Source organism: Salminus brasiliensis, chromosome 15, assembly GCF_030463535.1.
Source record: "Salminus brasiliensis chromosome 15, fSalBra1.hap2, whole genome shotgun sequence".
In the NCBI taxonomy this organism is placed as follows: Eukaryota; Metazoa; Chordata; class Actinopteri; order Characiformes; family Bryconidae; genus Salminus; species Salminus brasiliensis.
In genome coordinates, this window is record NC_132892.1 from 30512620 (window position 1) to 30539580 (window position 26961).

General features: G+C 38.7%; 3 protein-coding genes across 3 annotated transcripts; all 3 read right to left on the reverse strand.

Annotated features, from left to right (window-relative positions):
* LOC140535525 (uncharacterized) lies at positions 1–8500 on the reverse strand. Its single transcript, XM_072656924.1, has 4 exons — positions 8461–8500; positions 6945–7616; positions 4142–5594; positions 1–40 (listed from the first exon to the last, which is right to left on the reverse strand). The coding sequence occupies exons 1-4, from the start codon at positions 8498–8500 to the stop codon at positions 1–3; spliced, it is 2205 nt and encodes a 734-aa protein (XP_072513025.1).
* LOC140535526 (uncharacterized) lies at positions 8500–23890 on the reverse strand. Its single transcript, XM_072656925.1, is given in 6 exon segments — positions 8500–8520; positions 9727–10349; positions 19511–20944; positions 22327–22756; positions 22758–22999; positions 23851–23890. Coding segments are annotated over 6 exon segments (2790 nt in total).
* On the reverse strand, positions 23890–26680 carry LOC140535527 (GTPase IMAP family member 9-like). The gene is made up of 4 exons (XM_072656926.1): positions 26665–26680; positions 25719–25766; positions 24925–25562; positions 23890–23910 (listed from the first exon to the last, which is right to left on the reverse strand). Exons 1-4 carry the CDS (start codon positions 26678–26680, stop codon positions 23890–23892), a joined length of 723 nt encoding a protein of 240 aa, XP_072513027.1.
* Positions 26681–26961: the final 281 nt, after the last annotated feature.

Consider the following 26961-nt stretch of genomic DNA (forward strand, 5'->3'; position numbering starts at 1 on the left):
TTAGTGGTAGATGTAGTCGTAGATGTAGGAGTAGATGTAGCTAAGAGTAGATGTAGATGTAGTATTAGTGGTAGTAGTAGGAGTAGATATAGTAGTAGTAGATGTAGTATTAGTAGTAGATGTAGTAGTAGATGTAGTATTAGTAGTAGATGTAGTAGTAGATGTAGTATTAGTGGTAGATGTAGTAGTAGATATAGGAGTAGATGTAGTAGTAGATGTAGCTAAGAGTAGATGTAGATGTAGTATTAGTGGTGGTAGTAGTAGGAGTAGATGTAGTAGTAGTAGATGTAGTATTAGTGGTAGATGTAGTAGTAGGAGTAGTAGGAGTAGATGTAGTATTAGTGGTTGACAGTAGATGTAGCTAAGAGTAGATGTAGATGTAGTAGATGTAATAGATGTAGCTAAGAGTAGATGTAGATGTAGTATTAGTGGTTGACAGTAGATGTAGCTAAGAGTAGATGTAGATGTAGTATTAGTGGTTGACAGTAGATGTAGCTAAGAGTAGATGTAGATGTAGCTAAGAGTAGATGTAGATGTAGGAGTAGATGTAGCTAAGAGTAGATGTAGATGTAGGAGTAGATGTAGTAGATGTAGCTAAGAGTAGATGTAGTAGTAGATGTAGCTAAGAGTAGATGTAGTAGTAGATGTAGTAGATGTAGCTAAGAGTAGATGTAGATGTAGTAGTGGTTGACAGTAGATGTAGCTAAGAGTAGATGTAGATGTAGTATTAGTGGTTGACAGTAGATGTAGCTAAGAGTAGATGTAGATGTAGTATTAGTGGTTGACAGTAGATGTAGCTAAGAGTAGATGTAGATGTAGTATTAGTGGTTGACAGTAGATGTAGCTAAGAGTAGATGTAGATGTAGTAGTAGATGTAGTAGATGTAGCTAAGAGTAGATGTAGATGTAGTATTAGTGGTTGACAGTAGATGTAGCTAAGAGTAGATGTAGATGTAGTAGTAGTGGTAGTAGATGTAGCTAAGAGTAGATGTAGATGTAGGAGTAGATGTAGTATTAGTGGTAGATGTAGTATTAGTGGTAGATGTAGTATTAGTGGTTGATGTAGCTAAGAGTAGATGTAGTATTAGTAGTAGTAGGAGTAGATGTAGCTAGGAGTAGGAGTAGATGTAGGAGTAGATGTAGCTAAGAGTAGTGGTAGATGTAGTATTAGTAGTAGTAGATGTAGGAGTATTTGTAGGAGTAGTAGGAGTAGTATTAGTAGTAGATGTAGTAGATGTAGTGTTAGTAGATGTAGCTAGGAGTTGATCCTGGATTTGTAAAAATATTAAAGTATTTGAACTGTTAACTGTAATGGGCTTATATGTTATGTTTCTGTTCAGAAATCAAGTCACACAGTCAAGTAAACACAGATTAAGGGCTGGTTATTATATTAAATACACACACAATAAGACTAAAGAACCTACATATTAAGTGAAAACTCAGTGTTAAAATGACCACTTCCAAGTTCAACCACGTTTCCTCAATGTCCTTTAAACTAATCTGTTCCCACTGGGGTAGACAAAGTATTAGTAGTTAGAAGTAGTTTTAGTAGTAGCAGTATTAGTACTAGTAGAAGTAGTATTTTAAGTAGTAGTGGTAGTAAAATTAGAAGTAGTTTTAGTAGTAGCAGTAGATGTAGCAGTAAGAGTAGATGTAGTAGTAGAACAAAAAAGTAATAGTAGTAATAGTATTCGTACTTTAGGAGTTTTCTAATATTATACTACCACTTAAAATCTTAGATGACGTCAGGTGGATCAGACGTCCAATGGACCACCACCATCACTGTTTTCAGTCTACCCGAGAGGCTGGCCTGCACCTACGTCCCAGACCTTTTACTGTCATGTCACTGATGATATGTACAGCTGTGGCCCAAAAGAACCAGAGTTTGACCTCCCTGTGCCAGTACAGTTCAGAAGGAATTGCACAATTATATTACGCTTGAGTGAAACACAGACAACATTTGGAATAAATCAATTTTTTAGTAAATTAAAAAGTGTGGACATAAAATGATTAGGAACATTATTTAAAACATACATACAGCATCCATAATGGTGATCATCTCAAATCACAGAAAAGGCTTTTTAGACTAATTAAATCATGAGTTTTAGTTTTAAGGACATCTGATCACATTATTCAAACACTACCAAAATTTTCAGATTAAATAATAAGCAAACAAAATAAAGGATAAACACAGTCTGCATATACAGCAAACTGTGCCGATGAGACACAGGGTTACATATGGACAAACGAAGAGGAGGCAGGACGGATAAACACTATAAAAGTGGAATGGATTAAAAGTATCCATTATTATTTATTGATTATGTTATAATCCATTACACATATTTATGCCATATTTGTAATATAATCACTCTCATTGTTTAGGCAAACATGATTATTAAAAAGTAAACATCTTAATCATTTCAGTAAAATGTTTCTTACTGATTTTAATTACACTCACCAAAAACTACCACTGGTGTTTTCAAAGAAACATGAAATTACTGTCACACAAAAACCTTGTATCTCCATTTTTGCTGTTTTTGACTCTGTTATAATGTGAAGCAGTTGTTGTTGGTAGTAGTTCTTTACATTTGTAAGGGCTGGCTTCAGAGCTCAGCCACCTCGGGCCACCAGAGGGAGACAAAAAGTATCTTCTGGAGCCAATCAAGCCCAACACCTGGGCTAAGGGCTTCATTGGGGAGAGACACAGACACACATTGCTGTCACGAGGACAGCCGGGCAAAGGGTTGAGAACTCCTGCACTCCTCTCATCTTTGCTCTTCCCATGACTCTTGAGTCCTCTTTAAAAAACCTGCACTCCAGTTAATTTTCTTCTGTGGGTCCTATTAACCACTAGCTCACCTAGTAAGTAGGTTGTGCTGTAACCAACACTAGGTTTGATTCCCTTCTCAGGGTGAGCCACTACAACTTTTTGTGATGAATGGACCAATAGAAATGCTCCACAATGACTTGGAATAAAATCTTTTTTTTATTGACTTCCTTTGAAGAAGAAGGAGAGCTGGGCAGGGAGGGATCAGATGGCGATGCCAAGACGAGGAAGATGACTCCACCTTTCCTTCCCAAAAGCCTAGACCTCCCAACGCCGCCGACATGGGCTCTCAGGCTGACAGCAACCTGTATGAGGTGTGTAAACGGGCCGCCGCCAAACTGGCCATACCGTGGTTAGGTGCACTTAACGAAGAGGGGACCTTTATGATTAAAAACAGCTCCCCCACCTCAAACCCCTACAAACCCCCTGTCAGGGCCCTGTGTAGTATATAGATAGGACAGCTGGTTTTAGGAGGTACGATCAGCTTTTTGTTTCATAAACTCTTTTTAAAGTTACCCTTGTCTTTTTAGCGGTTGTCACACTGGATTGTGGGTGCTATTGCTGTGGCATACGAATGTAGGGCTTACAACTACAGAGGGACATGTTTGCGTGATCCTACAGGCTGCATGTTTCAGGTTCATTCCTTGCCCAAGGTAATTCCCATAGTGAAACACCTCACTCTGTTATCAGATGACCAGGATTTACGTTCAGTAACCCAACATTTTTCCACCTCCTGTAAAGTTTCCATTTTTGGGAGATGAGGATTTTCATACAGATGCAGCAGACTGACATTAGGTTAGAATACTACTTTTATGATAATTTCACTGGAGCATCATTTTGGACTTCTCAAGCAATCACACATTTTGATTCATTTTTTAGTTCATCAATTTCTGCTCGTAATTTCTGAATTTCCTCACTTTTTTGACTTTTAGTGAGTTTATAGAGATTCTCCAGAAGTTCATACCGTTTCTGATGCTGTTCAGTGAGCCCCAGTATATGTTTATTTTGTCTTTCATTGAAGTCATTGACCTGCTCTGCCTGCTTCCTGGCAATATCTTCATATTTACTCTTCATGTCCTTCATTTCCTGATCATGCTTCTTTTCCAATTCCTCACGTTCCTTCTTCTCTCTAGCCATGCTTTCTTCCTCTCTCCTCTTAATGTTCTCCTGACATTCTCCTCGTATCTCCTCTTCTCTTTCCTGCAGTCTTTTTCTTTCTTCTTCTCTTTTCTCGTCTTCTTGTCTTCTTCTCTCCTGCTCTTCCCTCCTCATTTTCTCCATCTCTGCTTCCATTGCATGTTTCTTTTTCTCGTACTCTTTGTCTTTTTGCTCACTTTCTTCCCTCCACTTTCTTTTCTCCTCTTCTCGCCGAAGTCTTTCTTCCTCCATATCCCTTTCAAAGTTCTCTCTCATTCTGTCTTGTTCTTCTTGTTTTGCTTGTAGCTCTTCAGCGTGTTTCTGCTTTCTCTGATGGTCTTCTTCCTTTAGTTCCTGCTTCTGTCTTTTCATCTCGTCTTCCCATTCCATCAGTTTACGCTTCAGGTCCTCTTGTATCTCCTTCTTCTCGTGTTCAGCCTCTTTTATTCTTTTCTCCCAATCACTCCTGTCTTTCTCTTCTTCTTTTCTCCTTCTATCCTCCTCCAGATCTCTCTTTCTAATGTCTTCATCTTGTCTCTTTCTCAGATCTTCCATGGCTTGTTTTTGTTGATTTCTGAAATGTTCTTTATCTTGTTTGTATCTCTCTTCTCTCTTTTTGTCCTCCTCATCTCTCTCATTCAGCTGCTTTTCAAATTCATCTCTCTGCTTTTTATTCTCCATTTCTAACTCATTAATCCTGCTTTGCCATTTCTCCATTTGCTTTCTTATTTCTTCTGACCTCACTCTGTCCTCCATCTCCTGTTTCTTCTTTTCTACTTCATCTTTTTCCTCAAACTCCTTTTTAAGAGTTTCCATCTTTTCTTTATATTTTCTCTCTATTTGCTGTTTTTCATAATCAGCCTTTTGTTTTTCGTCCTCCAGTCTTTTCTTCAGCTCGTCCATTCCTTGGCTGTATTTGCTTTTTAGTTTCTCTTTTTCAGCTTCAATCTCTTGCTCTTTCTCTTTCAGAATTTCCTCAATTTTCTTTTTGACTGACATTTCTGCCTCTTGGAACATGCTGTTTGTAAAGAACTGACTTGATGTGTTTGAGTTTATCACAGTTTCAATCTGTGTCAGTAGTTCAAACACTTGGGTGCGGTCGTTTTTTTCTCGGTTATTGAATAACACAATCCTGTTTCCACAGTCTCTGAGCATCTTCTTGATTGGCTCAATTGTACACTTCTCTATGTACTGGTTTATTGTCTGATCTTCCAGGTCATCTGCTCTAGTGAACAGCACTATGCTGAACATTGCAGCCTTTGGACCAAAGATCTTTTTTATCAGCTCTAAAGTCTCCACATCTTCTTTGGTGTTTCTTCCGATGCTCAGTACAATGATGAACGCATGGGGTCCAGGTGCTGACATCGAGATGCACTTCACAATTTCCTGTTGTATTTCTTCCTCTGACAGTGTGGCATCAAATAGGCCTGGAGTGTCAACAACAGCAACTGTTCTCCCCAGCACCTCACCAGTTCCTTTTTGGCAAACCTTTGTCACAGAATTCATACTGGCTTCAGTAACAAATTCCTTTCTTCCCAGGATAGTGTTTCCTGTTGCACTCTTTCCATTCCCAGTCTTTCCAATCAACACCACTCGTAAGCAACTGGAAACCCGTTCTTCCTCTTCATCACCTGAAAGTAACATTAGTACTAGTTATTCATTGTGTTACTTTACAATGTGTTCCTCAGGTAAACCTCATGATTACAGTTTAAAGTGCTGCTCTAAACCCTTTACAAATGTCTGTATTTCTGTTTAAGATTTATGTAAATTAATTTCCTGAGCAAACTCAGTACTGAGCATGTCCAAATAATGTGCAGCTCTAGGAATATTGGTGTAGTTTTGGTGTAGTTGTAATCAGGTACCAGCAACATCTACAGGAGAATATCAGATTATCCATCTGTTGCATGAAGTGTAACTGTAAATGGGCCAAGAAAAAGATACTAGGCACACAAATATGTCTAAAAAGAAATGGAGAAAGCAGGAGAAAATCCCCATTTTGAAGTCGTAGGACTCTAAAAAGAGTCCTCCACCCAGTATTGCAAAATTAAACCCGATTATCGAAAATGTTTGACTGATGTTCACATACTTTTTTTCAAATGTATTTAATGTTGGATAATTCTAAAATAAAATAAAATAAATAAACTTATATTATAAACTATAATATATTATTATGATTATTATGATGATTATCATCATGTTTTTCTAGTTTAAGAACTTATGATAAAGATCTAATGACATTTATGATTACATTTATTTAAAAAAACTGAAATTGTAAATGAGTCACAAGCTTTCTAACAACATGTTATCATTTAATGAAGAATAAGTATGAACACAACACAAATACATACACAAATACAATATTTTCCAATAAGTACTGCCATGCCGAAGGTGCTTCTGTGATCTAAATATCATAGATTTGTGAGTAGATCTTAAACAAGCTGGGCAGCAAGACAACCCAATAACATTTTAGAACTAGAGGCCTTCTACAAAGAAGAGTGGGCAAACATCCAACTACAATAACCGAAAGACATTTAGCTACAAAAACCGTGTGTGAGCTTTCTGCTAAAGCTGGTGTTAAAGTCTCTGTAAGGTGGCCAACCTTTGAACACTGATGATTTAGACTTTTATGTTGTGATGGAAAATTTCAAAATATTATGTTTTATATTTGATTAGCTACAGAGGGTGTGTTTACTACTTCTCAATTACAAAAAGATGTAATTTGACCAAGGGTGCCCAGTCATTTTTATTGGAATCTGCAGCCACTGTGGCTTCCACTGGACACTGCTGATGTAAATTGAAAGCAGTGTTAAATTATAGACAGTAATAAACACTGATTAATCTTATTTTGTCTGTGTGTATAACTATATTGCAATACACTGCTTTTAAATATAATATTTGACATTCTTTGTTAATACAGTGTCCAGAATCAATGCTGAAGAACTCTGAGGGATTGCTTGAATGAACATAGTCAAAGCACCTACCTTTTGACCGGAGCTTCTTCCTTAACTCCTCATTTTCCTTCTCCTTTTTGCTGAGCTCTTCTTTATACTCTTCCTCCACTTCACGTCTGACTCTTTCTTCCAGAGCCCTCACATACATGTCAAGAGAATACGGCTGTGCTTCTATCTTTTTTATAATATCCTCCAGCAGCTTTTCACCTGCTTGTTTGAAGGATTTCCTCAACTCTGTTTTCACTATTATGTGTCTCTGATCACACACAGCAAGAAAGTCCCTTATTTCTGTGTTGTGTTCAGTAAACTCTGTGACAGGTTGACTGACAGCATGCTCTGTTGTAAACAGGACTATTAAATTGTCTTTCACTCTGGAGCTGAAACTGTCCTGAATCTTCTTCATTTCTCCTTTGTGCTCATCAGTGAGGGGACCAACAGGAACGACGAAGAGGAAAGCATGGACTCCAGGGTCACAGAGAGAGACACAGTGGAGAGCTTCATACTTCACTTCCTTCTCTTGAGTGTAGCAGAGAGCTGGTATCTCCACCAGGGTAACTGAGCGTCCAGACACGACTCCAGTTCTCCTCACACACGTTAAGCTGGGCTCTGGACTGTGCTGGCTCTGGCCCAGTATGAGGTCTGATATGGAGGCTTTCTGTGCTTCATCATGCCCACAAAGCACCAAGTTCAACCTCTGAGACACTGAATGAGAAAAACAACATATCGTATTAGTCAGGTTTAGAACAGAGACGTCTACAATTAAGAACGAGAAATTCACATGAGCAAAACTGCCCCCTTCACTGGACCCCAAGCCTAAAAGTCTGAACGTTTTAATTAACATTTAAATTGTGGCCAACTAAGAGCTGAATTATTGATGTATTTCTGTGTAAACTGTTCACATAGTAATAATATAGGGGTGAGAAACATTTCATTTAAAACTAGAAACGTGCATTTCCATAGGAAACTGCAGAATAATCATGCAGCTGAATTGTGCAGGTCAATTCTAGGTGGTTGCTAGGCAGTTGCTATACTGTTTCAACTAACAGTACCAACTGCATAGAAATTATGGTTGGTAAGTTGCTTACTATGGTCTTGCTAATCAGTTTCTCTGCTGTTCCAAGTGGCTGTTATGCTATTGCTAAGCAGTTGCTATGTTTCCCAGGGTGTTGCTAAGTTTTTGTTAAATGGGGGTGGGGTGCTGCTAGACAGTCGCTATCCCATACATGATGGTTGACATGGTGTAGCTAGGTGATTGCTATTCTGTTCAAGGTAATTGCTATGTGGCAACTATGATCTCCCCACATGGTTGCAATGGAGTTGCTATGTGGTTGCTATGCTATTTAAGGTGGTTGCGATGTGGCAGTTATAATTTTCCACATGGCTGCAATGGTGTTACTAAGAATACTGCTATTATTAAATTTAGACCATCGGTTCCATTGAGATATGGCGGAAAAGAACTTGCCTGTCTTGAAAACTGGGGCATTGATTTGGCCGTCAGAAATCTGGGAGAAAAATAGCTTTGCACAATCATCCATGTATTACTCACCCAAGTCATCCTGTTTACCACCACGAGAGAATATCTGCATCAGGCCCCCAAATCTTCCTCCTGGTTGTGGAATATAAATCATGAGCATAGTAAGGTGATGATTACAGTTTTCTGTAATAGTGCAATTCTAATACCTGATTTATTGCAAACAGTGATCAATTTCAACTAATGAAACAGTTTTTAACGGAATTTTTGTGACATACTTTTCTTTTTCGGTGCTGTCGGTTGAGCTGCTCTCTGTGCCGTTGATTCAGTCTCTGTCTGTTCTGTTGATTCAGTCTCTGTCTGTTCTGTTGATTCACTCTCTTCTGTTGTTGATTCAGTCTCTGTCTGTGCTGTTGATTCAGTCTCTGTCTGTGCTGTTGATTCAGTCTCTGTCTGTGCTGTTGATTCAGTGTCTCTCTGTGCCGTTGATTCAGTCTCTGTCTGTTCTGTTGATTCAGTCTCTGTCTGTTCTGTTGATTCACTCTCTTGTGTTGTTGATTCAGTGTCTGTCTGTGCTGTTGATTCAGTGTCTCTCTGTGCTGTTCGTTCAGCCTCTGTCTGTCTTGTTGATTCAGTCTCTGTCTGTTCTGTTGATTCTGTCCCTGTCTGTGTTGTTGATTCAGTGTCTGTCTGTGTTGTTGATTCAGTGTCTGTCTGTGTTGTTGATTCAGTGTCTGTCTGTGTTGTTGATTCAGTGTCTGTCTGTTCTGTTGATTCAGTGTCTGTCTGTCCTGTCGGTTTAGTCTCTCTTTGTTGTGTCGATTCAGCGTCTGTCTGTGCTGTCGATTCAGTCTCTCTCTGTGCCGTTGATTCAGTCTCTGTCTGTGCCGTCGATTCAGTCTCTGTCTGTGCCGTCGATTCAGAGTCTGTGTGTGCCGTCGATTCAGAGTCTGTGTGTGCCGTCGGTTCAGTGTCTCTCTGTGCTGTCTGTTCAGTCTCTGTCTTTTCAGTTGATTCAGTCTCTTGTGTTGTTGATTCAGTGTCTGTCTGTGCTGTTGATTCAGTGTCTCTCTGTGCCGTCGATTCAGTGTCTGTCTGTGTTGTTGATTCAGTCTCTGTCTGTGTTGTTGATTCAGTCTCTGTCTGTGTTGTTGATTCAGTCTCTCTCTGTGTTGTTGATTCAGTGTCTGTCTGTGCTGTTGATTCTGTGTCTGTCTGTTCTGTCGGTTTAGTCTCTCTCTGTTCTGTCGATTCAGCGTCTGTCTGTGCTGTTGATTCTGTCTCTGTCTGTGCTGTTGATTCTGTCTCTGTCTGTGCTGTTGATTCAGCGTCTGTCTGTGCTGTTGGTTCAGGCTCTCTTTCTGCTGTTGGTGGTCGAGGCTTTTGCTGTTCTGTTGCAGGTGGAGCCATCACAAATTCCTCCCATTTAAGGTGACCTCCTCCATTCTCTTCAACCATCTTCTCCATCAGCTCCACAAGAGCAGACGGACTGCTTCCACTTCTAAAGTCAAAATGCCAGTTACTGAACTCTGTTATGATCTCATCAGAGACATTCTCTTCACCTGGATCTACACTGCTGCCGGGTTGCGTCAGCACTATGGTGTGTTTACAGGCCTCCTCAGATAAAGACCGGAGGATGAAATTCAGCTGTTTCCTGTCTGCCTCAGTGAAGTCGTCTCGCTGTAGGACCAGAACTAGAACACGAGGTCCAGGAAGACACAGAGACATGCACTCTCTCACTCGCTCATCCAGTTCCTCGTTAGAGAGTTCAGTATCAATCAGGTGAGGAGTGGTGACGAGGCTGAAGCTTTTTCCCTTCACGTTTCCTCTTGCTCCCTCACTGCGGTGAGGAGGAGTTTCAGCATCGAACGCATCTCTTCCCAGAATGAAGTTTCCCACTCTTCTGTTTTCCTGGTCGTTCTTCCCCAGCAGCAGAATCTGCACTGCGTAATGACAGCGATACTCTTAAATCCACAATATTTCCCACAATTTCATGCAAATTCAAAAACACTCTAATGGTTAATGGTACAACTTATGATTTCTGAAGAACAGAACATTTACATGTAATTCAAAGAATTCAGTGTAGTAAATCCAGAGAGTAGGAATTCAGTGTAATTTACTGAATGGAGGCGGGGTTAGACTTCGCCTCCTCCGAGGTTGTGATGGATCTGTGCCACAAACAGGAGTTACGAGTTACTTTCCCATGTACTAATGTTATGCAGCTGTGACATCTAATGCTAGGTGGAAGGCCACGTTAGGTCTCTATCTGTAAATCTAGAAGCATTCCAACAAATCCTCCAATGTTGAGATATCACCGCATTACTTAAAATGAACATGCTGTTTTTATTCATACAAATATTATTTGTTAAAAACGTCCCTTTTTGCACTAAATTCCAAATGATTCCAGTGTTTTCCAGCTGTTTTAAACTAAACTACCAATTCAAAAAAGATTCACCACATTAGATCTGACCATCAGACTGCACACTTCACATCAGTGTACTCCTTATACTTTAAAGTCAACACTGGTTCTGGTTTGAGCACTATCGTATAGCCCACCGGTGTGAACATTGTGAAAAATTATTTTAGTCTTTATGTAGATATTTCATATGGAATAATGGTGACATTCAGTACAGGAACTGTATTTTGCTGAACTAATAACAAACTTTCATGTAAAACCAATCAATGACTTACCAAAAATGTTTGGCCCTTTTTAAATGTTCTGTTATCTGTGAAGAATCTATAAGCCCTTTCTGTGTTAATGTATGATTAACTGTGATTTATAGAAACAGGTCAGTATTAATACATTTCAGTACATTAAATAAGTAAGTAAGTAAGTAAGTAAAGTTTTCACATATAAAAGGTGCTGAATATGTGGTTAAACCTCGTATAGACTCTGGTAGTAACTCACTACTATCACTGTCTCTGTCTATAAGACACACTGCTGAACTGCATTAAACACTGGACTGGAACAGGCTTCTCTTTTTCATTACTCATTATTTTAAAATGATTTTAATTGGGTTTTACAGAAACTGGATACTTACAGATACTCGACGCCATTTCTGGGGGCTTTTGGAGCTGAAATCTAAAGTGGAATCAGGAAACTTTCAGCAGCTCCCTCTCCGAATCACAGGATCTGGTGTTTATAGTGTAGACTATTATTTATCCTCACATTTAGTCTGAAAGCTCATCTTACATCTGACTTCTAAATATAGCGTAATCTGAAGCCCTGGGTCCGCCTCTCTGATCCAGGGTCTGTCTGTGGCTCTGTCTTCATAACTTTCATAACGACATATTCATATTTATGATCATAAATAACAGTATTGTTGAGTGCTACCTGGGTTTAAACCTACACTGGGATCAGTTCACTCACTGTATGTGCTCCTGAGCACTTGGGGTCTACGCCTAATTCCTAAACTCCATTTCTGCGTCATTACAATTCACACATCTGCCACTAGATGGCGCTATAGTATCATCAGCGGCTCTTACAGCGCTGTCTCTTTACTGATGGTTTGCCAGGTAAGTAAGGTAAGGCAAGACGACTGTAAGCACCCCTTCAATTCAGATATTTTAATATTCCAGTGAAGTACACTGAAGTTATGCAAAACTATAGTCGATATTTATCGAAATATGATATTATTTATGTAAACAAAATAGTACAGATGTAATGTACCCTTCTCACCAACGATTGCTGTTGTTTATTCTTGTAAGAATGATTTCAGCCCTTAGATTACTGCTATAATACACAGTACACACAAATATATCATACCATTAATTATGCTTATTCATAACACATGACATCATCTTTTGATAAATACATTAATTAATAATAAAAAGACAGAAAAAAGTATATTACTGAACATAAATATACTCTTAATATTATAAATAAAACGACTGGAATCCAATCAGGATACTTCATACCCTTATTACTGTGATTGACAGGTGTTTAAACCAATCGGCGTCCTGTATTGTCCCACCAACGGCCAATCGTTGGTCAAACTGAGCAGGTTCAGCTACGGGTCTGGGGAGGAGGGGGCGGGACAGGCAGTTCTCCAGTGATGTAGTATTAGTAGTAGATGTAGGAGTAGTTTTAGTAGTAATAGATGTAGGATTAGTAGTAGATGTAGTTTTAGTAGTAGATTTAGGAGTAATAGATGTAGTATTAGTAGTAGTAGATGTAGGAGTAGTTTTAGTAGTAGTAGATGTAGTATTAGTAGTAGATGTAGTTTTAGTAGTAGTAGATGTAGTAGTAGGAGTAGTTTTAGTAGTAATAGATGTAGTATTAGTAGTAGATGTAGGAGTAGTTTTAGTAGTAGTAGATGTAGTAGTAGGAGTAGTTTTAGTAGTAGTAGATGTAGTATTAGTAGTAGATGTAGGAGTAGTATTAGTTGTAGTGGATGTAGAAGTAGTAGTAGATGTAGTATTAGTAGTAGATTTAGGAGTAGTTTTAGTAGTAGTAGTAGTAGATGTAGTAGTAGGAGTAGTTTTAGTAGTAATAGATGTAGTATTAGTAGTAGATGTAGGAGTAGTATTAGTTGTAGTGGATGTAGAAGTAGTAGTAGATGTAGTATTAGTAGTAGATTTAGGAGTAGTTTTAGTAGTAGTAGTAGTAGTAGATGTAGTATTAGCAGATGTAGCCTTCTTACTTTGTAGTTTTTCTATTATTTTACTATCATTTAGTCTTAGTCTTAGTCTTAGTACTTAATGAAATATCCTTAACTGGACGACATCTGGTGGACCCTTCTCTTTGGCTCTTTCATTAATTATGCATATTCCTACCTCAACTGTTTAAACGTGCTCTCTTTGTGCATTTAATCTAAAATATAACACATGACATCATCTTTTGATAAATACATTAATGAATATTAAAAAGATTTTTAAAAATAATACATGATAAAAAGACAGAAAAAAAGTATATTGCTGAACATAAATATACTCTTAATATTATAATTAAAACGACTGGAATCCAATCAGGATTGTTCATACCCTTATTACTGTGATTGACAGGTGTTTGAACCAATCGGCGTCCTGTATTGTCCCACCAACGGCCAATCGTTGGTCAAACTGAGCAGGTTCAGCTGCGGGTCTGGGGAGGAGGGGGCGGGACAGGCAGTTCTCCAGTGTTTTGTAATTAGTCTGCGGTAGACATTTAAAACTACTGCGGTCATTTAGCACTCGTTGTTCCCTGTTGGTCCTTTAAAAATCTCAAATCCCTCGTTTGAAGCCAACACGGCAGCTCTGATGATCTGTAAACCATACCCCTCACCAACTACCTGGTGAAATGAGCTGAAGATCAGCGAATGAACGCAGCGGGTCACGAGCCGGAGTCTCCGTTTTTAAATGAAAGCGCTCGCGAGTTCAGTTCTGAGGTAAACCGTTGAGAACCGTTGGAGCTCCGAGCTTCGCTTAGGCTCTTTCAGGTGAGACCAGTGTGTTTAATAACCCTCAATATTTACTCATATTTAATGTAGAGTTCAGCTGTTTGTGCTGCTTTTTACACAGTAACATTGGTTGAGACTGGATATGTAGAAATACTCAAGTATTTGAACTGTTTAACGGGCTTATAAGTTACAGCTCTGTTCAGAAATCGTCAAGTAAACACAGATTTAGGAGCTGCTGATGTTAAATATTAAACCCACACAGATTAAGACTAATGAAACTATATATTATCATGTTTATTGAGGGAAAATCCAATGTTCAAATGAGCTCACTACAATTTCCTAATTTAACCACATTCCTCAACGACTTCTCATCAATCTGTTCCCACTGGGGTAGATGTAGTAGATGTAGTAGTAGGAGTAGTAGATGTAGATGTAGTATTAGTGGTTGACAGTAGATGTAGCTAAGAGTAGTAGTAGATGTAGTTTTAGTAGTAGATGTAGTATTAGTGGTTGACAGTAGATGTAGCTAAGAGTAGTAGTAGTAGATGTAGTTTTAGTAGTAGATGTAGGAGTAGTTTTAGTAGTAGTAGATGTAGCTAGTAGTAATAGTAGGAGTAGATGTAGCTAGGAGTAGTAGTAGTAGTAGTAGGAGTAGATGTAGTAGTGGTAGGAGTAGTAGTAGTAGGAGTATATGTAGTATTAGTAGGAGTAGTAGTAGTAGATGTAGTAGTAGGAGTATATGTAGTATTAGTAGGAGTAGTAGATGTAGTAGTAGATGTAGTATTAGAAGTAGATGTAGTTTTAGTAGTAGTAAAAATAGAAGTACTAGTAAAAGTAGTAGTAGTAGAAGTATTAGTAGGAGTAGTATTAGTAATAGTAGATGTAGGAGTAGTTTTAGTAGTAGTAGATGTAGGAGTAGGAGTAGTATTAGTAGTAGATGTAGGAGTAGTATTAGTAGTAGTAGATGTAGTAGCAGGAGTAGTAGGAGTAGTATTAGTAGTAGTAGATGTAGTAGTAGTAGATGTAGTAGTAGATGTAGTATTAGTAGTAGATGTAGGAGTAGTAATAGTAGTAGTGGATGTAGTAGTAGATGTAGTATTAGTGGTAGATGTAGTATTAGTGGTTGACAGTAGATGTAGCTAAGAGTAGTAGTAGATGTAGTTTTAGTAGTAGATGTAGTATTAGTGGTTGACAGTAGATGTAGCTAAGAGTAGTAGTAGTAGATGTAGTTTTAGTAGTAGATGTAGGAGTAGTTTTAGTAGTAGTAGATGTAGCTAGGAGTAGGAGTAGATGTAGTAGTGGTAGGAGTAGTATTAGTAGTAGTAGGAGTATATGTAGTATTAGTAGGAGTAGTAGTAGTAGATGTAGTAGTAGATGTAGTATTAGTAGTAGATGTAGTATTAGAAGTAGATGTAGTTTTAGTAGTAGTAAAAATAGAAGTACTAGTAAAAGTAGTAGTAGTAGAAGTATTAGTAGGAGTAGTATTAGTAATAGTAGATGTAGGAGTAGTTTTAGTAGTAGTAGATGTAGTAGCAGGAGTAGTAGGAGTAGTATTAGTAGTAGATGTAGGAGTAGTATTAGTAGTAGTAGATGTAGTAGTAGTTTTAGTAGTAGTAGATGTAGGAGTAGTTTTAGTAGTAGTAGATGTAGTATTAGTAGTAGATGTAGGAGTAGTAATAGTAGTAGTGGATGTAGTAGTAGATGTAGTATTAGTGGTAGATGTAGTAGTAGGAGTAGATGTAGTATTAGTAGGAGTAGTATTAGTAGTAGTAGATGTAGTAGTAGGAGTAGATGTAGTAGTGGTAGTAGTAGTAGTAGTAGATGTAGCTAGGAGTAGTAGTTTTAGTATTAGTAGATGTAGGATTAGTTGTAGTAGTAGTAGAAGTAGTATTAGTAGTAGATGTAGTAGGAGGAGTAGATGTAGCTAGGAGTAGTATTAGTAGTTTTAGATGTAGTAGTAGGAGTAGATGTAGTATTAGTAGGAGTAGTATTAGTAGTAGTAGATGTAGTAGTAGGAGTAGATGTAGTAGTGGTAGGAGTAGTATTAGTAGTAGTAGTAGTAGTAGTAGATGTAGCTAGGAGTAGTAGTTTTAGTATTAGTAAATGTAGGATTAGTAGTAGTAGTAGATGTAGCTAGGAGTAGTAGTAGGAGTAGATGTAGAGGTAGGAGATGTAGTATTAGTAGTAGATGTAGTAGTGGTAGTAGTTTTAGTAGTAGTAGATGTAGGAGTAGTTGTAGTAGTAGTAGGAGTAGTATTAGTAGTAGATGTAGTAGTAGGAGTAGATGTAGTAGTGGTAGGAGTAGTTGTAGTAGTGGTAGTAGATGTAGTAGTAGGAGTAGATGTAGTAGTGGTAGGAGTAGTTGTAGTAGTTGTAGTAGAGGTCATAGTACTAGTAGAGGTAAACAACTTCCAAATTTAACCACATTCCTCCACGTCTTTTCAACTAATCTGTGCCCTCTGGGGTAGATGTAGTATTAGTAGTTGAGGTAGTAGAAGTATTAGTAGGAGTAGTTTTAGTAGTAGTAGATGTAGTATTAGTAGTATTAGTAGATGTAGTAGTAGGAGTAGTTTTAGTAGTAGTAGATGTAGTAGTAGTAGTGGTAGTAGTAAATGTAGAAGTAGTAGAAGTAGATGTAGCCTGCTTACTTTGTAGTTTTTCTATTATTTTACTATCATTTAAAGTCTTAGTACTTAATGAAATATCCTGGACTGGACGACATCTGGTGGACCCTTCTCTTTGGCTCTTTCAGGTAAGAATGCTATGTATAATTAATGTATAATATATACTAATATCTTAAAGTTACTTTGAGTGTTTGTGCTGCTTTTTAGAGAAAAACAACCTTAAAATTATTCAGATTAGTTGGTTGATCCTGGATTTGTAAAAATATTAAAGTATTTGAACTGTTAACTGTAATGGGCTTATATGTTATGTTTCTGTTCAGAAATCAAGTCACACAGTCAAGTAAACACAGATTAAGGGCTGGTTATTATATTAAATACACACACAATAAGACTAAAGAACCTACATATTAAGTGAAAACTCAGTGTTAAAATGACCACTTCCAAGTTCAACCACGTTTCCTCAATGTCCTTTAAACTAATCTGTTCCCACTGGGGTAGACAAAGTATAAGTAGTTAGAAGTAGTTTTAGTAGTAGCAGTATTAGTACTAGTAGAAGTAGTATTTTAAGTAGTAGTGGTAGTAAAATTAGAAGTAGTTTTAGTAGTAGCAGTAGATGTAGCAGTAAGAGTAGATGTAGTAGTAGAACAAAAAAGTAATAGTAGTAATAGTATTCGTACTTTAGGAGTTTTCTAATATTATACTACCACTTAAAATCTTAGATGACGTCAGGTGGATCAGACGTCCAATGGACCACCACCATCACTGTTTTCAGTCTACCCGAGAGGCTGGCCTGCACCTACGTCCCAGACCTTTTACTGTCATGTCACTGATGATATGTACAGCTGTGGCCCAAAAGAACCAGAGTTTGACCTCCCTGTGCCAGTACAGTTCAGAAGGAATTGTACAATTATATTACGCTTGAGTGAAACACAGACAACATTTGGAATAAATCAATTTTTTAGTAAATTAAAAAGTGTGGACATAAAATGATTAGGAACATTATTTAAAACATACATACAGCATCCATAATGGTGATAATCTCAAATCACAGAAAAGGCTTTTTAGACTAATTAAATCATTAGTTTTAATTTTAGGGACATCTGATCACATTATTCAAACACTACTAAAATGTTCAGATTAAATAATAAGCAAACAAAATAAAGGATAAACACAGTCTGCATATACAGCAAACTGTGCCGATGAGACACAGGGTTACATATGGACAAACGAAGAGGAGGCAGGACGGATAAACATTATAAAAGTGGAATGGATTAAAAGTATCCATTATTATTTATTGATTATGCTATAATCCATTACACATATTTATGCCATATTTGTAATATAATCACTGTCATTGTTTAGGCAAACATGATTATTAAAAAGTAAACATTACTGATTTTAATTACACTCACCAAAAACTACCACTGGTGTTTTCAAAGAAACATGAAATTACTGTCACACAAAAACCTTGTATCTCCATTTTTGCTGTTTTTGACTCTGTTATAATGTGAAGCAGTTGTTGTTGGTAGTAGTTCTTTACATTTGTAAGGGCTGGCTCCAGAGCTCAGCCACCTCGGGCCACCAGAAGGAGACAAAATGTATCTTCTGGAGCCAATCAAGCCCAACACCTGGGCTAAGGGCTTCATTGGGGAGACACACAGACACACATTGCTGTCACGAGGACAGCCGGGCAAAGGGTTGAGAACTCTTGCACTCCCCTCATCTTTGCTCTTCCCATGACTCTTGAGTCCTCTTTAAAAAAACTGCACTCCAGTTAATTTTCTTCTGTGGGTCCTATTAACCACTAGCTCACCTAGTAAGTAGGTTGTGCTGTAACCAACACTAGGTTTGATTCCCTTCTCAGGGTGAGCCACTACAACTTTTTGTGATGAATGGACCAATAGAAATGCTCCACAATGACTTGGAAAAAAATCTTTTTTTTATTGACTTCCTTTGAAGAAGAAGGAGAGCTGGGCAGGGAGGGATCAGATGACGATGCCAAGACGAGGAAGATGACTCCACTTTTCCTGCCCAAAAGCCTAGACCTCCCAACGCCGCCGACATGGGCTCTCAGGCTGACAGCAACCTGTATGAGGTGTGTAAACGGGCCGCCGCCAAACTGGCCATACCTTGGTTAGGTGCACTTAACGAAGAGGGGAACTTTATGATTAAAAACAGCTCCCCCACCTCAAACCCCTACAAACCCCCTGTCAGGGCCCTGTGTAGTATATAGATAGGACAGCTGGTTTTAGGAGGTACGATCAGCTTTTTGTGTCATAAACTCTTTTTAAAGTTACCCTTGTCTTGTCAGCGGTTGTCACACTGGATTGTGGGTGCTATTGCTGTGGCATACGAATGTAGGGCTTACAACTACAGAGGGACATGTTTGCGTGATCCTACAGGCTGCATGTTTCAGGTTCATTCCTTGCCCAAGGTAATTCCCATAGTGAAACACCTCACTCTGTTATCAAATAACCAGGAATTACGTTCAGTAACCCAACATTTTTCCACCTCCTGTAAAGTTTCCATTTTTGGGAGATGAGGATTTTCATACAGATGCAGCAGACTAACATTAGGTTAGAATGGTTTTCTTGTTGCAGAGTACTACTTTTATGACTGGAGCATCATTTTGGACTTCTCAAGCAATCACACATTTTGATTCAATTTTTAGTTCATCAATTTCTGCTCGTAATTTTTTAATTTTCGCACTTTTTTGACCCTCAGTGAGTTTATAGAGATTCTCCAGAAGCTCATACCGTTTCTGATGCTGTTCAGTGAACAACAGGAAGTGTTTTTGTCTTTCATTGAAGTCATTGACCTGCTCTGCCTGCTTTCTGACAATATCTTCATATTTACTCTTCATGTCCTTCATTTCCTGATCATGCTTCTTTTCCAATTCCTCACGTTCCTTCTTCTCTCTAGCCATGCTTTCTTCCTCTCTCCTCTCAATGTTCTCCTGACATTCTCTTCGTATCTCCTCTTCTCTTTCCTGCAGTCTTTTTCTTTCTTCTTCTCTTTTCTTGTCTTCTTGTCTTCTTCTCTCCTGCTCTTCCCTCCTCATTTTCTCCATCTCTGCTTCCATTGCACGTTTCTTTTTCTCGTACTCTTTGTCTTTTTGCTCACTTTCTTCCCTCCACTTTCGTTTCTCCTCTTCTCGCCGAAGTCTTTCTTCCTCCATATCCCTTTCAAAGTTCTCTCTCATTCTGTCTTGTTCTTCTAGTTTTGTTCGTAGCTCTTCAGCGTGTCCTTGCCTTCTCTGACGGTCCTTTTCCTGTAGTTCCTTCATCTGTTTTTTCTTCTCGTCTTCCCATTCCCTCAGTTTACGCTTCAGGCCGTCTTGTATCTCCTTCTTCTCGTGTTCAGCCTCTTTTATTTTCCTCTCCCAAGTATGCCTCTCATCCACTTCTTCTTTTCTCCTTCTATCCTCCTCCAGATCTCTCTTTCTAATTTCTTCATCTTGTCTCTTTCTCAGATCTTCCATGGCTTGTTTTTGTTGATTTCTGAAATGTTCTTTATCTTGTTTGTATCTCTCTTCTCTCTTTTTGTCCTCCTCATCTCTCTCATTCAGCTGCTTTTCAAATTCATCTCTCTGCTTTTTATTCTCCATTTCTAACTCATTAATCCTGCTTTGCCATTTCTCCATTTGCTTTCTTATTTCTTCTGACCTCACTCTGTCCTCCATCTCCTGTTTCTTCTTTTCTACTTCATCTTTTTCCTCAAACTCTTTTTTAAGAGTTTCCATCTTTTCTTTATATTTTCTCTCTATTTGCTGTTTTTCATAATCAGCCTTTTGTTTTTCGTCCTCCAGTCTTTTCTTCAGCTCTTTCATTTCTTGGCTGTATTTGGTTTTTAGTTTCTCTTTTTCAGCTTCAATCTCTTGCTCTTTCTCTTTCAGAATTTCCTCAATTTTCTTTTTGATGGACATTTCTGCCTCTTGGAACATGCTGTTTGTAAAGAACTGACTTGATGTGTTTGAGTTTATCACAGTTTCAATCTGTATCAGTAGTTCAGAGACTTGGGTGCGGTCGTTTTTTTCTCGGTTATTGAATAACACAATCCTGTTTCCACAGTCTCTGAGCATCTTATTGACTGGCTCAATTGTACACTTCTCTATGTACTGGTTTATTGTCTGATCTTCCAGGTCATCTGCTCTAGTGAACAGCACTATGCTGAACATTGCAGCCTTTGGACCAAAGATCTTTTTTATCAGCTCTAAAGTCTCCACATCTTCTTGGCTGATTCTTCCGATGCTCAGTACAATGATGAACGCATGGGGTCCAGGTGCTGACATTGAGATGCACTTTACAATTTCTTGCTGTATTTCTTTTTTTGACAGTGTGGCATCAAACAGGCCTGGAGTGTCAACAACAGCAACTGTTCTCCCCAGCACCTCACCAGTTCCTTTTTGGCAAACCCTTGTCACAGAATTCATACTGGCTTCAGTAACAAATTCCTTTCTTCCCAGGATATTGTTTCCTGTTGCACTCTTTCCATTCCCAGTCTTTCCAATCAACACCACTCGTAAGCAACTGGAAACCCGTTCTTCCTCTTCATCACCTGAAGAAAACATTAGTACTAGTTATTCATTGTGTTACTTTACAATGTGTTCCTCAGGTAAACCTCATGATTACAGTTTAAAGTGCTGCTCTAAACCCTTTACAAATTCTGTTTAAGATTTAAGCTATAATTTGGTCAGATCTTCATCTTATTTCTCTCACTACATGAAGAGAATGACACAAGTTATGTAAATTAATTTCCTGAGCAAACTCAGTACTGAGCATGTGTGTAGTTTTGGTGAAGTTGTAATCAGGTACCAGCAACATCTACAGGAGAATATCAGATTATCCATCTGTTGCCTGAAGCGTAACTGTAAATGGGCCAAGAAAAAGATACTAGGCACACAAATATGTCTAAAAAGAAATGGATAAAGCAGGAGAAAATCCCCATTTTGAAGTCGTAGGACTCTAAAAAGAGTCCTCCACCCAGTATTGCAAAATTAAACCCGATTATCGAAAATGTTTGACTGATGTTCACATACTTTTTTTCAAATGTATTTAATGTTGGATCATTCTAAAATAAAATAAAATAAATAAACTTATATTATAAACTATAATATATTATTATGATTATTATGATGATTATCATGTTTTTCTAGTTTAAGAACTTATGATAAAGATCTAATGACATTTATGATTACATTTATTTAAAAAAACTGAAATTGTAAATGAGTCACAAGCTTTCTAACAACATGTCATCATTTAATGAAGAATAAGTATGAACACAACACAAATACATACACAAATACAATATTTTCCAATAAGTACTGCCATGCTGAAGATGCTTCTGTGATCTAAATATCATAGATTTGTGAGTAGATCTTAAACAAGCTGGGCAGCAAGACAACCCAATAACATTTTAGAACTAGAGGCCTTCTACAAAGAAGAGTGGGCAAACATCCAACTACAATAACTGAAAGACTTTTAGCTACAAAAACCGTGTGTGAGCTTTCTGCTAAAGCTGGTGTTAAAGTCCGGACTCTGTAAGGTGGCCAACCTTTTTTTTTTATGTTGTGATGGAAAATTTCAAAATATTATGTTTTATATTTGATTAGCTACAGAGGGTGTGTTTACTACTTCTCAATTACAAAAAGATGTAATTTGACCAAGGGTGCCCAGTCATTTTTATTGGAATCTGCAGCCACTGTGGCTTCCACTGGACACTGCTGATGTAAATTGAAAACAGTGTTCATACTGTTCAGGTTGATTTAAATTCTAGACAGTAATAAACACTGATTAATCTTATTTTGTCTGTGTGTATAACTATATTGCAATACACTGCTTTTAAATATAATATTTGACATTCTTTGTTAATACAGTGTCCAGAATCACTGCTGAAGAACTCTGAGGGATTGCTTGAATGAACATAGTCAAAGCACCTACCTTTTGACCGGAGCTTCTTCCTTAACTCCTCATTTTCCTTCTCCTTTTTGCTCAGCTCTTCTTTATGCTCTTCCTCCACTTCACGTCTGACTCTTTCTTCCTGAGCCCTCACATACATGTCAAGAGAATACGGCTGTGCTTCTATCTTTTTTATAATATCCTCCAACAGCTTTTCACCTGCTTGTTTGAAGGATTTCCTCAACTCTGTTTTCACTATTATGTGTCTCTGATCACACACAGCAAGAAAGTCCCTTATTTCTGTGCTGTGTTCAGTAAACTCTGTGACAGGTTGACTGACAGCATGCTCTGTTGTAAACAGGACTATTAAATTGTCTTTCACTCTGGAGCTGAAACTGTCCTGAATCTTCTCCATTTCTCCTTTGTGCTCATCAGTGAGGGGACCAACAGGAACGACGAAGAGGAAAGCATTGGACTCCAGGGTCACAGAGAGAGACACAGTGGAGAGCTGCATACTTCACTTCCTTCTCTTGAGTGTAGCAGAGAGCTGGTATCTCCACCAGGGTAACTGAGCGTCCAGACACTACTCCAGTTCTCCTCACACACGTTAAGCTGGGCTCTGGACTACGCTGGCTCTGGCCCAGTATGAGGTCTGATATGGAGGCTTTCTGTGCTCCATCATGCCCACAAAGCACCAAGTTCAACCTCTGAGACACTGAATGAGAAAAACAACATATCGTATTAGTCAGGTTTAGAACAGAGACCTCTACAATTAAGAACGAGAAATTCACATGAGCAAAACTGCCCCCTTCACTGGACCCCAAGTCTAAAAGTCTGAACATTTTAATTAACATTTAAATTGTGGCCAACTAAGAGCTGAATTATTGATGTATTTCTGTGTAAACTGTTCACATAGTAATAATATAGGGGTGAGAAACATTTCATTTAAAACTAGAAACGTGCATTTCCATAGGAAACTGCAGAATAATCATGCAGCTGAATTGTGCAGGTCAATTCTAGGTGGTTGCTAGGCAGTTGCTGTACTGTTTTAACTAACAGTACCAACTGCATAGAAATTATGGTTGGTAAGTTGCTTACTATGGTCTTGCTAATCAGTTTCTCTGCTGTTCCAAGTGGCTGCTATGCTGTTGCTAAGCAGTTGCTATGTTTCCCAGGGTGTTGCTAAATGGGTGTTTTTTGTTAAATGGGGGTGGGGTGCTGCTAGACAGTCGCTATCCCATACATGATGGTTGACATGGTGTAGCTAGGTGATTGCTATGCTGTTCAAGGTAATTGCTATGTGGCAACTATGATCTCCCCACATGGTTGCAATGGAGTTGCTATGTGGTTGCTATGCTATTTAAGGTGGTTGCGATGTGGCAGTTATAATTTTCCACATGGCTGCAATGGTGTTACTAAGAATACTGCTATTATTAAATTTAGACCATCGGTTCCATTGAGATATGGCGGAAAAGAACTTGCCTGTCTTGAAAACTGGGGCATTGATTTGGCCGTCAGAAATCTGGGAGAAAAATAGCTTTGCACAATCATCCATGTATTACTCACCCAAGTCATCCTGTTTACCACCACGAGAGAATATCTGCATCAGGCCCCCAAATCTTCCTCCTGGTTGTGGAATATAAATCATGAGCATAGTAAGGTGATTATTACAGTTTTCTGTAATAGTGCAATTCTAATACCTGATTTATTGCAAACAGTGATCAATTTCAACTAATGAAACTGTTTTTAACGGAATTTTTGTGACATACTTTTCTTTTTCGGTGCTGTCGGTTGAGCCGCTCTCTGTACTGTTGATTCAGTGTCTCTCTGTGCCGTTGATTCAGTCTCTGTCTGTGCCGTTGATTCAGTGTCTCTCTGTGCCGTTGATTCAGTGTCTCTCTGTGCTGTTGATTCAGTCTCTGTCTGTGCCGTTGATTCAGTCTCTGTCTGTGCCGTTGATTCAGTCTCTGTCTGTGCCGTTGATTCAGTCTCTGTGTGTGTTGTTGATTCAGTCTCTGTCTGTGCCGTTGATTCAGTCTCTGTCTGTGCTGTCGGTTCAGTCTCTGTCTTTTCAGTTGATTCAGTCTCTTGTGTTGTTGATTCAGTGTCTGTCTGTGCTGTTGATTCAGTGTCTCTCTGTGCCGTTGATTCAGTCTTTGTCTGTGCTGTTGATTCAGTCTCTGTCTGTGCCGTTGATTCAGTGTCTGTCTGTGCCGTTGATTCAGTGTCTGTCTGTGCCGTTGATTCAGTGTCTGTCTGTGCTGTCGATTCAGTCTCTGTCTTTTCAGTTGATTCAGTCTCTTGTGTTGTTGATTCAGTGTCTGTCTGTGCTGTTGATTCAGTGTCTCTCTGTGCTGTTGATTCAGTCTTTGTCTGTGCTGTTGATTCAGTCTCTGTCTGTGCTGTTGATTCAGTCTCTGTCTGTGCTGTTGATTCAGTCTCTGTCTGTGCCGTTGATTCAGTCTCTGTCTGTGCCGTTGATTCAGTCTCTGTCTGTGCCGTTGATTCAGTCTCTGTCTGTGCTGTCGATTCAGTCTCTTGTGTTGTTGATTCAGTGTCTGTCTGTGCTGTTGATTCAGTGTCTGTCTGTGCTGTTGATTCAGTGTCTCTCTGTGCTGTTGATTCAGTCTCTCTCTGTGCCGTTGATTCAGGGTTTGTCTGTGTTGTTGATTCAGGGTCTGTTGGTGGTCGAAGCTTTTGCTGTTCTGTTGCAGGTGGAGTCATCACAAATTCCTCCCATTTAAGGTGACCTCCTCCATTCTCTTCAACCATCTTCTCCATCAGCTCCACAAGAGCAGACGGACTGCTTCCACTTCTAAAGTCAAAATGCCAGTTACTGAACTCTGCTATGATCTCATCAGAGACATTCTCTTCACCTGGATCTACACTGCTGCCGGGTTGCGTCAGCACTATGGTGTATTTACAGGCCTCCTCAGATAAAGACCGGAGGATGAAATTCAGCTGTTTCCTGTCTGCCTCAGTGAAGTCGTCTCGCTGTAGGACCAGAACTAGAACATGAGGTCCAAAAGGACATAGAGACATGCACTCTCTCACTCGCTCATCCAGTTCCTCGTTAGAGAGTTCAGTATCAAACAGGTGAGGAGTGGTGACGAGGCTGAAGCTTTTTCCCTTCACGTTTCCTCTTGCTCCCTCACTGCGGTGAGGAGGAGTTTCAGCATCGAACGCATCTCTTCCCAGAATGAAGTTTCCCACTCTTCTGTTTTCCTGGTCGTTCTTCCCCAGCAGCAGAATCTGCACTGCGTAATGACAGCGATACTCTTAAATCCACAATATTTCCCACAATTTCATGCAAATTCAAAAACACTCTAATGGTTAATGGTCCAACTTATGATTTCTGAAGAACAGAACATTTACATGTAATTCAAAGAATTCAGTGTAGTAAATCCAGAGAGTAGGAATTCAGTGTAACTTACTGAATGGAGGCGGGGTTAGACTTCGCCTCCTCCGAGGTTGTGATGGATCTGTGCCACAAACAGGAGTTACGAGTTACTTTCCCATGTACTAATGTTATGCAGCTGTGACATCTAATGCTAGGTGGAAGGCCATGTTAGGTCTCTATCTGTAAATCTAGAAGCATTCCAACAAATCCTCCAATGTTGAGATATCACTGCATTACTTAAAATGAACATGCTGTTTTTATTCATACAAATATTATTAGTTAAAAACGTTGACTTTTGCACTAAATTCCAAATGATTCCAGTGTTTGCCAGCTGTTTTAAACTAAACTACCAATTCAAAAAAGATTCACTACATTAGATCTGACCATCAGACTGCACACTTCACATCAGTGTACTCCTTATACTTTAAAATCAACACTGGTTCTGGTTTGAGCCAAGTATCATTTGGGCTCAACACTATCGTGTAGCCCACCGGTGTGAACATTGTGAAAAATTATTTTAGTCTTTATGTAGATATTTCATATGGAATAATGGTGACATTCAGTACAGGAACTGTATTTTGCTGAACTAATAACAAACTTTCATGTAAAACCAATCAATAACTTACCAAAAATGTTTGGCCCTTTTTAAATGTTCTGTTATCTGTGAAGAATCTATAAGCCCTTTCTGTGTTAATGTATGATTAACTGTGATTTATAGAAACAGGACAGTATTAATACATTTCAGTACATTAAATAACTAACTAAGTAAGTAAGTAAGTATAGGTTTCACATATAAAAGGTGCTGAATATGTGGTTAAACCTCGTATAGACTCTGGTAGTAACTCACTACTATCACTGTCTCTGTCTATAAGACACACTGCTGAACTGCATTAAACACTGGACTGGAACAGGCTTCTCTTTTTCATTACTCATTATTTTAAAATGATTTTAATTGGGTTTTACAGAAACTGGATACTTACAGATACTCGACGCCATTTCTGGGGGCTTTTGGAGCTGAAATCTAAAGTGGAATCAGGAAACTTTCAGCAGCTCCCTCTCCGAATCACAGGATCTGGTGTTTATAGTGTAGACTATTATTTATCCTCACATTTAGTCTGAAAGCTCATCTTACATCTGACTTCTAAATATAGCGTAATCTGAAGCCCTGGGTCCGCCTCTCTGATCCAGGGTCTGTCTGTGGCTCTGTCTTCATAACTTTACATATTCATATTCACAGTATTGTTGAGTGTTACCTGGGTTTAAACCTACACTGGGAT

Bases quoted from the DNA above. Each gene is read 5' to 3' on its own strand.
- LOC140535525 (XM_072656924.1), bottom strand. From the start codon at position 8,500: ATGCAGATATTCTCTCGTGGTGGTAAACAGGATGACTTGG. The intron at 7,617-8,460 runs GTGAGTAATACA...TTTCTCATTCAG, and splicing joins TGGTAAACAGGATGACTTGG to TGTCTCAGAGGTTGAACTTG. The intron at 5,595-6,944 runs GTAGGTGCTTTG...TGTTACTTTCAG, and splicing joins GAAGAAGCTCCGGTCAAAAG to GTGATGAAGAGGAAGAACGG.
- LOC140535527 (XM_072656926.1), bottom strand. The intron at 25,563-25,718 runs GTAAGTTACACT...TGTGGATTTAAG, and splicing joins TCTAACCCCGCCTCCATTCA to AGTATCGCTGTCATTACGCA. The intron at 23,911-24,924 runs GCACAGAGAGAG...TTCCACAACCAG, and splicing joins AGACAAACCCTGAATCAACG to GAGGAAGATTTGGGGGCCTG.